Source organism: Anabrus simplex, chromosome X, assembly GCF_040414725.1.
Source record: "Anabrus simplex isolate iqAnaSimp1 chromosome X, ASM4041472v1, whole genome shotgun sequence".
Taxonomy (NCBI): Eukaryota; Metazoa; Arthropoda; class Insecta; order Orthoptera; family Tettigoniidae; genus Anabrus; species Anabrus simplex.
This window is the reverse complement of record NC_090279.1, coordinates 61087331-61099500: the sequence shown is the minus strand read 5'-3', so window position 1 is coordinate 61099500 and position 12170 is coordinate 61087331. Positions and strand designations below refer to the sequence as shown.

The following is a 12170-nucleotide window of genomic DNA, read 5'->3' as shown; positions in this document are numbered from 1 at the left end:
GTAGGACCATCGTGCACGTTATAAGCAATATGCTCGATGACAGAAGATTTCGAGTGTGTATGGGAAATAGTATGAGTAGAGAAAGGAAGCTAAAAAATGGATTACCTGAAGGATCGGTACTGTCTCCCCTACTGTTCAATTTGTATATCTCTGATCTCCCAGAAATATCATCACAAACATTTTGTTATGCTGATATCATAACACTAGCTACTCAAATTCGAGACCTTAGTGTGACAGAAGAAGTGCTACAAAGAGACCTGATTTCACTTGAAACATACTTCAAGAAATGGCAACTGTGTCCTAACTCTAACAAAACTGAAGTGTCTTGTTTTCACCTGAATAATCGCCAAGCTGGCATTAAACTTCACATACGTTTTTGTCACCAAGAACTTCGGCATAGCAGCTATCCCAAATATTTGGGGATTACACTTGATCGCACACTATCTTACAAACAACATCTTATGAATCTGTCCAGAAAGCTCAAAACACGTAATATTATCCTTCAGGAATTGTATGGCTCAAGTTGGGGTTCATCAGCAAAGACTTCCTGATCTTCTGCTTTGGGACTGGTTTTCTCGTGTGCTGAGTACTGTGCACTAGTTTGGCTGGATAGCCCATATACAAGACTAATTGATACTCAACTGAATGCTAGCTTGCGGTTAATATCTGGTACTATCCAGTCCACATCCCTTTATTGGCTCCCAATTCTGTCAGGTAAAATGCCACCTGTTTTAAAAAGATGAAATGCTACCATCCGAGAGTTCAAGAAGATAGACATGAACCCTCAACTGCCTGTTTTGGATGATATTCCTGTTCTCAAGGTAACGAGGCTCGAGTCACGACATCCATCTTTGCATGATGCTGTCGCATTGGCTGATGGGAATTTTCACCCTTTAGAAGAATGGAGAAGTCGCTGGAAAGTTGCCAGAGACAGTTCCTTACACAACATCTTTTCTGGTGAACATCATCTACCGCGTAAGATTTGGACCACTCTGAATTGGGTGAGAACAAATCATGGACGACGCAGGGATGCCCTTTATAAGTGGAAATATATCTCATCACCAGAGTGCGACTGTGGTGCATCTCGGTAGATGATCCCCATATTGTAAGTGAATGTACACGACGTTCCTACACAGGTAGCCCGAGTGACTTTTTGGAACCAACAGAGGAAGCCATACAGTGGATCACCCAACTGGACATTCTGCTATAAAACATGTTTCTTGTCTGTGTATATTTGTAAATACTATATATTTGTATATATGTATCTAACTTGTTGCCCTATGCTAATAATAATAATAATAATAATAATAATAATAATAATAATAATAATAATAATAGGTAAATAACGTAGTGATATAATATTCTTTCAAAATTGTAATTATTGTCACTGACCGTACAAAGTACCACAAGTGTATGTCCTGTTTTAAAACATTTAATGCAGTAGTGTTTTTGAACTGTAGTTGTGACATTGCTAATTAATTTTTTGCTGTCACACCTTTGTTGGTTACTGTGTGAAATGATCTTTGATAATCCCTGGGAAATGATTCTATAGTCTCGGATTGGTGCTCTTAACCAAACCCTTGTATCAGCAGGTCATGCGATGGCTAGTCGTGGCCTAAGGTTTGACTTCAAACAAGATTTGTGATGGAAACTACGAATTCTGTATGGTTTATTTGATTTTGTGAGTGGTTAGGGTCTTCTCGGCTCTTATGTGATACACTGACTTATTCCTACTGTACTTTCACAACTAGTGGCAAGAAATATTCATGTCGGTCCTCAGAACTACCCAGTACCAGCTCACACTCTCTGTTTCTTTGTAATTCATATGTAACAGGACACAATAGGCTACGTTAGAGAACAATCTTGTATTATGACCACCAGTAAAAATGTTGCTTATGAATCCTTTTCACACACAAAATCATATTTCTATTTTTGATGGAGTCTAAATTAGCTTTCTACTTTATAAAGATATTTTGTGCAGAGATAAGCAAAGCGACATGCATTGTATGTGTCTTCTTTTTCCTTGGCATGTATGTCAGAGGACAGTCCATTGTCTACGTAGCTTAGTCCATTTTACATCATAGATTTTAGATGCTTCTGAAGGATTCAGTCGACCGGATCTTATCTGCTACTTCCCACTTTGTTTTATATCTCACCTCAGGCGCTATTGTTTCCTCACTCTCATTTCAGCGGTCTACAAATATCATGCCGCAACTTAAATGACTTCCTTTAAAATGTCTAAAGTATTTGTCATGCCAGTTGGGTATTGAATTACATAAGAAAAAATTTTAAGATTCATAAAATTTCCTAATTGCTTACTTGTGGAAATACACGTATTTCTGAGGTTACCAATTAGTGTTGAGATTACCTTCCATTTGTGGAGAGACACATCGTCCTGAGCTAAATAGTGATGAGGCTTACTTCCGTTTGTGTAGAGACACATGGTCCTGAACGAACCACTTAGTTATGTGGCTTCCTTCCAGCTTTAGAGCGTTGAGTGTCACATGACCCTGAGCTGACCACTTTGTGCCACACCTCCATGGTCTTCATATTTATAGGCGTGATCGGAGTGAAAATAGCAAACTGATTAATATGATCGTCTGCTGTCTATGACGTATGTAAGCAAAAATATGAATTGCAAAATTCTATTCAGGCTAGAATACACTGACAGACTCCCCTCTTGTAGGTACTGAGACAGTATTACGGATCTAAAACTGCTTTCCCAAGGAACGGTTTTGATTTGGCCAATTAGCCGTAGAAAACAGTGTCACGTTTATATTCTCAACTTGGATTTCTCCTACTTGTGAACCACAAATATTTCTTAAGTAATTAATTTTTTCTCTGGGACTTGCTCTCGATACTTAACTCTCATTCTGCTGTGTGCTGCCATCTGTTATGGTGTGGTCGAAACGTGACCTCGCCTCCGACCAATCAGGGAGCTCCTCGCCATCTTGTTGAACTGCTCTCTTCCAGCGGGAGTAATCGGCCATTATGAAATGAGAAGAAGCTTGACCATGATGGCGGAAGGACATGCTACTCACTCGCTACGGCTTTTGGCCTTAGCGCACATTATGGATCCGACATAATATATTAGTGCGATGGCTTTCAGCCATTCTAAAGGTTTAATTTTTAAATTTTGAAGACCGTCCTCCTTTCTGCAGTAAATGCAATATTTTGTGATATCATTACGTGAGTATGGAGCAACTGACGCTTTGATGTTACTACAAGCCTGATTCTGCAACTGTAAGTTTCTTCTTCATTTAAATTGAACTTAGTCGCCGGAGACCGGAATGATGTTTTGGAAAACATGCCCTCTTCTAGAACTTTCGTGTGTTTAAGACCTTTGAAAAAGCCATAATGCTAGTTGTTGGTTCAAAAATTTAAAAGGCAGTAACTGTTCAAGTTTTTCGGGTTTCCTCTGTAAAAATTTATATATATATATAGTATACATATCCTAATGATCTGGATATGTGTGGTATGAAGGTGTATTACGTTTCATCTAGTTTGGGAAATTATGAAAAGTTATGATTATTATTAATGTGGAGTTTTGGGAGATAAGGTGTATCTTCTCTATATGTACTTCAAAGGAACTCTACCTCTTGGAAAGGTTTTAGGACCATGTGAGTTTTCTCCAGGGTATCAGAAATTTAGTTTGGGTCTCTTTTAATTTTATTCCTGCTTTTCCTTTTATTTTTTTCTTGTAAAATGTAAATGAATGAGTTTTGGAATTTCCGGGTTCCTTATGTTTCGACCATTGTTATGCTTATGCTTTGTGATTGGTCATTGCCAACTCTTGATGGCGAATGTTGGTTACAATAGCTACTCTGTAGTGATGGTAGTGGTTGTTTTTGGGATTCTGTCGCTTTTGTAAATATTTTATTTTGGTGTCTGTGTGACTTTAACACTTTATCCAAACTTTCTTGACTTGATATTTTCCCGGTTTGTGTTTGTTCGGCTGTCTTAACGTCTGTTTATTCTACTTGTGTTTATGTCACTCGAGACGTAATTACCCTGATCCCCTTGCGAAAGCTCCATGATCACACTATCCGGACGAATATAATAAGTTAAATGAAAGTAAGAGTAAATGAAGAGAAAACTTGTACTTTGAAGGTCACACTTATTTCTGGTTGGCCGACCTCAGTCTTTCAGGAGTTTTCCTCAGTTGTTAATTACCTTATATTGTTGTTTGTTTTTCTCTTCTATGGACGGTTTTATTTAATTTTATTTTTATATTCAAAAAAAGGTTGTTCTACTTTCGGTATCAAGATTAAATTATTTTACCTTCTTAAAGGTATGTTGTTGTTCTTTCTTTCACTTTTTTGTGTTGTGATGTCCAGTACAGTGGTTAATTTAAATTATCCACGGTTTGTTGTGACACTTCTCCACTTGTTAAGGTAAGTTTTTCTTGTTCTCTTGTTGTTGGAAGGAGTGTACAGTGTCTGATTAATCTTCCACTTATTTCTTACGAACTGGTGCAGTTGTGTAACTGCTAGTTCATACCTTGGGCTGGCCGTTATGGTTGTTGTTGTGGTGTTTGGCAATGTAACGGCACAGTACTCATAGAATTTCACCGGATATTCAAACTGTCCTTCCCATTTAACACAGATATACCCATTTTTTATTTTGTTGAGTTATAAATTTTTCTTCACAATGCATTTATAGGAGTCACTTAAACACGAAATCGAGAAGCGTTCAGCCATTCAAACACTATTTTGTGAAAATAAGTTTTTATAGATATCGGACATAGGCTTTAGGGGAGAAAATTTGAACATACAATAAACTAATTTGAATGTTAGGATGTGTAAAATATCCTTTGCACTCCATTTTTGTAACAGAGTATTAATCAGTCTGCATCTGGTGGCAGGGTCCGGTGTTGTGGTTCATTGACTCCAGTTAGTTCGGTCTCGGGCCATGTCTGCATGTAGTCTTCCAACTTTCAGGCCGTTGTGCACTTTATCAGTCTATGCTGTTTGGTTCGTCCCTAGCGCCTCTTTTCACCGACTTTCTGTGTAATACTCTGACTTTCCCAATGTATCGTCCTCTACACGCAACACTTGCCCAAACCAGCGCACACGCCTTTCCCCAATTTTCTTCTGGATCGCTGCAATGCCAAAACGTTTTCTAATAACATCATTTGAAATGTGATGTAGTCTAGTTATGCCAGCCTTCCACCTAAGCAACTTCGTATCCATGATGCTTATTTGGCGTTCTACCTCTAGAGCTGGGCAGCATTCGTTGCCGTAGAAAACGACAAGATGGATATCGATAGGACAGATATCAGTTCGGTAGAACTTAGTTTAGAGATGGCCCTTCGTCCAAAGTTCGGAAGGGCGCCTGTTGTCATTCTCCACTTCAGTCAGGCTTTGTATATCCTTAAGTTGACTTCATCAGTAAGTTGGCCATAATCATAGATTGTGGAGCCAATATACTTAAATATCTCTACTCGTGCTATATCTTCAACGTCAACATGCATGGTTCCAACTTCTCGACGATTTAATGCAATGTATTCTGTCTTGTTCTTGTTAAGGCGCGGGGCTTATTGCGCTAGTCGATTGTTCCAGTCTTCTGTTTGACGCTGCAGGTCTAGCTTATTCTCTTCAGCCAAATGATATCATTTGCTTAGAGAAGTGTCCATGGTATTGGACTGCGCAGGTTTGTGGTAATTATGTCCATCACAAGAATAAGCTGCAGTGGTGATAAGCCGGGGCCTTGATGGACTCCTACAGTTATGCGGAAGTCATCAGACGCTCCTGCGGCAGCTTGAACACAATTCATTTGTTCTTTGTAGAGCAATTATACCCTCTCAGCAAGGTGCTCTGGAATGCCATGTACTTGTAGGACTGACTGATTAGGTCATGAAGTACCCAATGGAAGGGCTTCTAAGGGTCCAGAAATTTGTCATGAAGCCTCTTATTTTTTTCACAGTGTTTCTCAAGTAATAGTCCGGCAACATGGGTTTCTCCTATTGCGCCACAATTTTACACAAATCCAGCTTGGCTTGTTGTATGTTTGGCTAAATCGCTAATCCTTTTGTCGAAGATTTGTTCTAAGTCTCTCGTTGCGAGGCTCAGAAGTATGTTCGGGCCGTGATTAGAAAAATCGCCAGGGCTTCCCTTATTTCTGAATTGATACTCCGTCGCTAGTCTGTTTGTTTATGACATTCTTTGATGATATGGCTGAAAAGCTTGCTTTAGCCAGACTGCTGCATCCCCCCATTGAGAGAAACAAAACTCTGCTGGAAGATAATCGGGGCAGATGGCTTTCCCTGATTTCATTTCCTTCCGCATAGTCTGGACTTTAGTGACGTCATTTTCCTACGTTGGACCTTCCCAGCGGAGGTGATTAGGGTTGGTAGATACTGAAATTCCATGATTGAAATGTTGTCAAAATAGTTCCGCCAGTGTACTCGCGCTTCCCGCCTGTCCAGTAGCAAATCGTCTGTTTCCTCATTGATGCCGTAAAAACGTTGGACTTGTGACGTTTTGCGTTGGCTCGATTGGACTAGCCGTTAAAAATTCCGCTCGAATTCGCGCATGTCATGTTTCACACATAGTCCTGCCTACCGGTTTCATTATGTTACGGCAAATACCTCCTTCATTTTACGAGTGGCAGCCTCGTAGGCATTCCAACGAGCAAGAAACTTGTGGTACAGCTGCTTCTTCAACCGTACTGCATATTTAACATCTTCATTCCTTAGCCATATGTCATGTTTAATCCTTCGTTGTCGTCGCCCTGACTTAATTGTTCCAGGAATAGAGCAAAAGGCGTCTTTCAGTTAAGTCCGGCTCACTTCAACTATGGTGATTTGTGACTCTGTAACTTCTGCAACGACGTTAGTCTCCTTCTTCAGGGGCAACCATTTGATCCCAATTTGTCTATATCCTGCGAAGTATTGGGCTCTTGGTGACTTTATCCGCAGCTTAGATGACTGGTCTTTGTTGCATCGCAAGGATTTAATAAGGGACAACTGTTATCTCTAGAACATCTTCGAGATTTCACTCTCTCACAAGGATGTAGTCAATGCGAATTGGATGGGAGCCACTGTAGTACTGAGTAGATGAATATCACTCTTTTTGAACCGTGTGTTTGCGATGATCAGTTTCTGCATAATCGCGAATTTGTTTGGCATCGTCGTTCTTTTCTCCACGTCCATGAACGCCATGGACTGTTTGTTCTTCTTTCCTCGGTCCGACACGTCCATTCAGATCAGCGGCAGCGATAAGATAGTCAGCGGTCAGCGGTCTTCTTGTCAGGCAGTGCCCAGAACGCATCTTTGGTTTCCATGAGCACGTCAGTTTGTGGAGCGTTGCTGTGAAAAATTGGAATTTCCTTCTTTCCCCAGTGCGGACGAGTTACATCAAGCGATTGTCAAACTTTTGCACCTCGGAGACTGAACCGTCTAATTTAGCTGATATGAAAATGTCAACACCATGAACTGTCCTTCGGTTTCTGTTGTACACCAGTTAGTAACCACACCTCTTTTCCCATGACTTTTCTCCATTCCATCTTTTTTCCATACCTCTCAGATGCCTACAAGCCTTCTCTCAAGTGCAGAGGCTTATTCGCTACTTCATCCAGGCATAATTCAATGATGGGATACAAAATGGGGGTACTAGCATGGTTAGCCGTCACAGCCCGTGCGACGGTAACCCTAGCATACTTTTCATGCTGACTGGGCCCTGCCAATGCGCGTCCCATCCAGGGGCTGCACTAACCGTGGCTCCGATACCATGAGAAATATTTCTGTAATGATATAACGGTATTATTTTACGGCCGGCTTGTCTTGAGCATTTTAGAGCTCATGACAGAAGGGAGTAACGCAGCTCCGGACATGGAGAACAGATGCCTTTTGCAGCCACTCCTCTAGAGAAGAAACGCTACCCTCTTTTCTGCATTAACTTCCAGAAATTTAGTGTACCTCTTCCGCCAACTGGTCCCTACTGAACGTCTCCATCTCCGCCAAAGTTGCCATTAAAGACTTTGTACATGTTTCGTACGCGAGAGCTTTTATATTTTGCTCAAGTTCATCGGCAGGCCAGCGGGGAACCCGTATCCGTCACCTGGGACGTGCCACGAGTTACAGCAATACAGCTGGTTCGTATAGAATATTTATCAATGCAAAATGAAACATTATTTTACTGAAAACTAATTGTGAACCTGATAAATTACTTGTCACAAGAATCACGCATTCACGTAAAGAAGAAGGGTTACAGACGTTTGCACCTTTGCTTGGCGTGATATGCCACAGAACGCATGACATACAATCCAGTGTCGTATTTTCTGCCCCCTGTTGTCTACTGGTGTCAACATCAATATCTTGTTTGATGTTCAAGAGGATTAGTCTGTCATATCTGGAATCAATGTCCCCCTTTCATTTGTCCACTTCCAAGGAGTGCAGTAACAATACATGGTCGAGCCTCCCATTACTATGCTTGTGAGCCAGTCATGCATTCGACTGGGCCATGTGAATTCATTTCATACAGCATGAATTGGAAAGTACCAGTTTCTGTTACGATATATTTTAGCCTGCGTGATCGATTTTCCCATGTGGCAGTTGTAAGCGGATCTCACCTATAACCGTTCTTCCGTAGAATATGTAGAACTACTCTGTGGTGGGGAGACAGGCTCAAAATTGGATGCTATCCAACTATGTTATCAATCCACTAAAAATAATCATGTTGCCCGTGATCTTTTGAAAGAAATAGAATAACATTCCTTCCTTTACATAGCAGCAATATCCACTACAGTGCAATTCAACGTCTTGTCATCTCGAATTTTGGCTGAAGCCTTTGATTTTCATGCTCCTTCTATCCGTATTGTTAAAGTAATACTTGTAAGAATATTCAAGGGCATGATAGGTTGCGTTTGGATTCAAAATCAGGATATTAGAACATTGTAATAAAACGCTACCACCAAAGTCATATTCTGTGTTGCCTTCATAATGTCTATAACAGCAGTGTCTTGAGGAGAAAAGACAGTATCAATGCTAGGGAGAGACCCGTCGTATACTTGTTATATTTCAGCTTTTCCAGGATTTCATCAGTATTAGTGGTTTCCGTGTTAAATACAGCAATTAAGACGTAGGGTGATGTAGTACATGGTAGTAATTATGAACGTCCTTGTATAAACCTACCGTCCTATATATAGGTTGGCTATGTTTGATTGCACATCAAAGATACATATTTCGGAAAAGCGACACAGTGACATAATAAAATGCTATAGTGATATGATAACAATGTACAAATACAATATGTATATTTGTGTGACAAAATAACATTCATAAAAGATTAGCCATGTTTCAACAGATCTTGCTGAATGTCGGCAAACGTTCTCAACTTTATTAGTATCTACAACACAGACATTCTCTCAAAGAACCTCAAGAACAAGGTCGTTTAAAAAATTATTACTTGCCTGCGACAAAGCGCAGAGTGGTTCAACAAGATCAAAACTCCAAAGCATATGCCGTTCTTTATGTAGGAGAACAGACTACGGATTTCGGTAGAATAATATGTGCTGGATTAAAGAGCTTGTATGAGTATTTACACTTTTAGGCTGGACCACTTCTCATGCTTTCTTCAAATGAGGTCTATTAACTCGTACACTTCTAAACCGTGACAAGTTTCTTGCGCGTGATGTCGTGATTAAGAAAAGACGCAACACATTCTCGTTACAAGTGAGAGGTTTTGAATTTTAACCCCAGATAATGGTTACTCTCAGGAATGTAATGTTTATCAGTAACGAGCTCTCTGCACTGGATATCAGTGATTGGAATGTTCAGTAGCAAATTTCCTGTGTGAGAGTTGTAGTGGAATTGGCTGTTGAACTACTGGTCACATGGTTTTAATTTGTCACTGTAGATCGAGACCCGAGGTGAGCTATAGAGATCATCAACCTCCGGAAGGCGGATCAGCTAGTTTTAGGTGTAGTGTGTGCAGTGACATCCTGGCTGGGAAGTTGGACCTCTTGCGACATCTGAAGAGACACAAGGAAGATCGACACTTCAAGTGCGATCACTGCGGAAAGGTGTTAGGTAGCCGAAGCAGCTTGTCGGAACACCTCGGGATCCACCCGCTCCAAGTGTGCGTATTTTCTGATAAATGCTTTACAAAGAGGAAAATGCTGACAGAGGACACGCGATTGCATACAGGTGCGATTATAAACGAATGCTCAGTATCTCATAAAAATATCAGGAAAAGGCCGGACGTTATGCGGTCCCACACAGGCGAGAAGCCATACCGCTGCAATGTCTGTAGCAAATCATTCATACTGAAAGGCAATCTTACCAAACATATGCGGACCCATACAGGTGAGAAGCCATACAGCTGCGGTGTCTGTGGCAAATTATTCATAAAGAAAGGCAGTCTTTCCGATCATATGCGGACCCATACAGGCGAGAAGCCATACAGCTGCCATGTCTGTACCAAATCCTTCAAACAAAAAGGCAACCTAACCGAACATCTGCGGACCCATACAGGCGAGAAACCAAACAGTTGCAGTGTCTGTGGCAAATCATTCATAAAGAGAGGCAAACTAACCGATCATATACGGACTCATACAGGCGAGAAGCCTTACAGTTGCAATGTCTGTGGCAAATCATTCGCAACGAAAGGCATTCTAACCGAACATCTGCGGATTCATACAGGCGAGAAACCAAACAGATGCAGTGTCTGTGGCAAATCATTCATAAAGAGAGGCAAACTAACCGATCATATGCGGACTCATACAGGCGAGAAGCCTTACAGCTGCAATGTCTGTGGCAAGTCATTCGCAACGAAAGTCATTCTAACCGCTCATATGCGGACCTATACAGGCGAGAAGCCATACAGCTGCCATGTCTGTAGCAAATCATTCAAACATAAAGGCAGTCTAACCGAACATCTGCGGACACATACAGGTGAGAGGCCATTCAGGTGTGGTGTCTGTGGCAAATCGTTCATACAGAAACGCAAACTAACCGATCATATGCGGACCCATACAGGCGAGAAGCCTTACAGCTGCAATGTCTGTGGCAAATCATTCGCAACGAAAGGCATTCTAACCGCTCATATGCGGACCCATACAGGCGAGAAGCCATTCAGTTGCAGTGTCTGTGGCAAATCATTCATAAAGAGAGGCAAACTAACCGATCATATGCGGGCTCATACAGGCGAGAGGCCTTACAGCTGCAATGTCTGTAGCAGATCATTCATTCTTAAATGCATTCTGGCGGGTCATATGCAGATCCATACATGTGCATTGTCTGTGGCAAATCATTCATGAAGAAAGGCAGTTTAACCGAACATATGCGGACCCTTACAGGTGCGAAGCCATACAGCTGCCGTGTCTGTGGCAAATCATTCTTGAAAAGAGGCAAACTAACCGATCAAATGCGGACTCATGCGAGCGAGAAGCCATACAGTTGCAATGTCTGTAGCAAATTATTCATACTGAAAGACATTCTAACGTGTCATATACGGACCCATACAGGCGAGATGCCTTTCAGGTGCAATGTCTGTGGCAAATCATTCACAAAGAAAGGCAATCTAACCGAACATCTGCGGACGCATACAGGTGAGAGGCCGTCTGTGGCAAATCCTTCATACGGAAAGGCAAACTAACCGATCATATGCGGACCCATACAGGCGAGAAACCAAACAGTTGCAGTGTCTGTGGCAAATCATTCGCAACGAAAGGCATTCTAACCGCTCAAATGCGGACCCATACAGGCGAGAAGCATACAGTTGCAGTGTCTGTGGCAAATCATTCATAAAGAGAGGCAAACTAACCGATCAAAAGCGGTCTCATACGGGCGAGAAGCCCTACAGATGCAATGTCTGTAGCAAATCATTCATACTGAAAGACATTCTAACGTGTCATATACGGACCTATACAGGCGGGAAGCCTTTCAGTTGCAATGTCTGTGGCAAATCATTCAGAAAGAAAGGCAGTCTAACCGTACATATGTGGACCCATACAGACGAACTTTCTGTGGCGAATCCTTTAGCAGGGAAGACAACCATGCTATTCACATGCGTTCTCACATGGACGGAAAGCCTTACTCTTGCAATATCTGTGGCAAGTTATTCGGCAGTAAATCCGTCCATGCTATTCACGTGCGGACACACATAGATGAGAAGTAATAATGCTGTAATGTCTGTGGCAAGTAATTCAGCAGTTAATCCGTCCATGCA

At 41.4% G+C, this 12170-nt stretch overlaps 1 protein-coding gene across 1 annotated transcript; it reads left to right on the top strand.

The window, feature by feature from the left end:
- Positions 1-10206: 10206 nt before the first annotated feature.
- On the top strand, positions 10207-11259 carry LOC136886653 (zinc finger protein ZFP2-like). Its single transcript, XM_068230821.1, has one exon. It carries the CDS (start codon positions 10207-10209, stop codon positions 11257-11259), a length of 1053 nt encoding a protein of 350 aa, XP_068086922.1.
- The last annotated feature ends 911 nt before the right edge of the window (positions 11260-12170 follow it).

What these genes read in the sequence shown, in the direction of transcription:
- LOC136886653 (XM_068230821.1), top strand. Translation starts at nt 10,207, where the DNA reads ATGCGGTCCCACACAGGCGAGAAGCCATACCGCTGCAATGTCTGTAGC.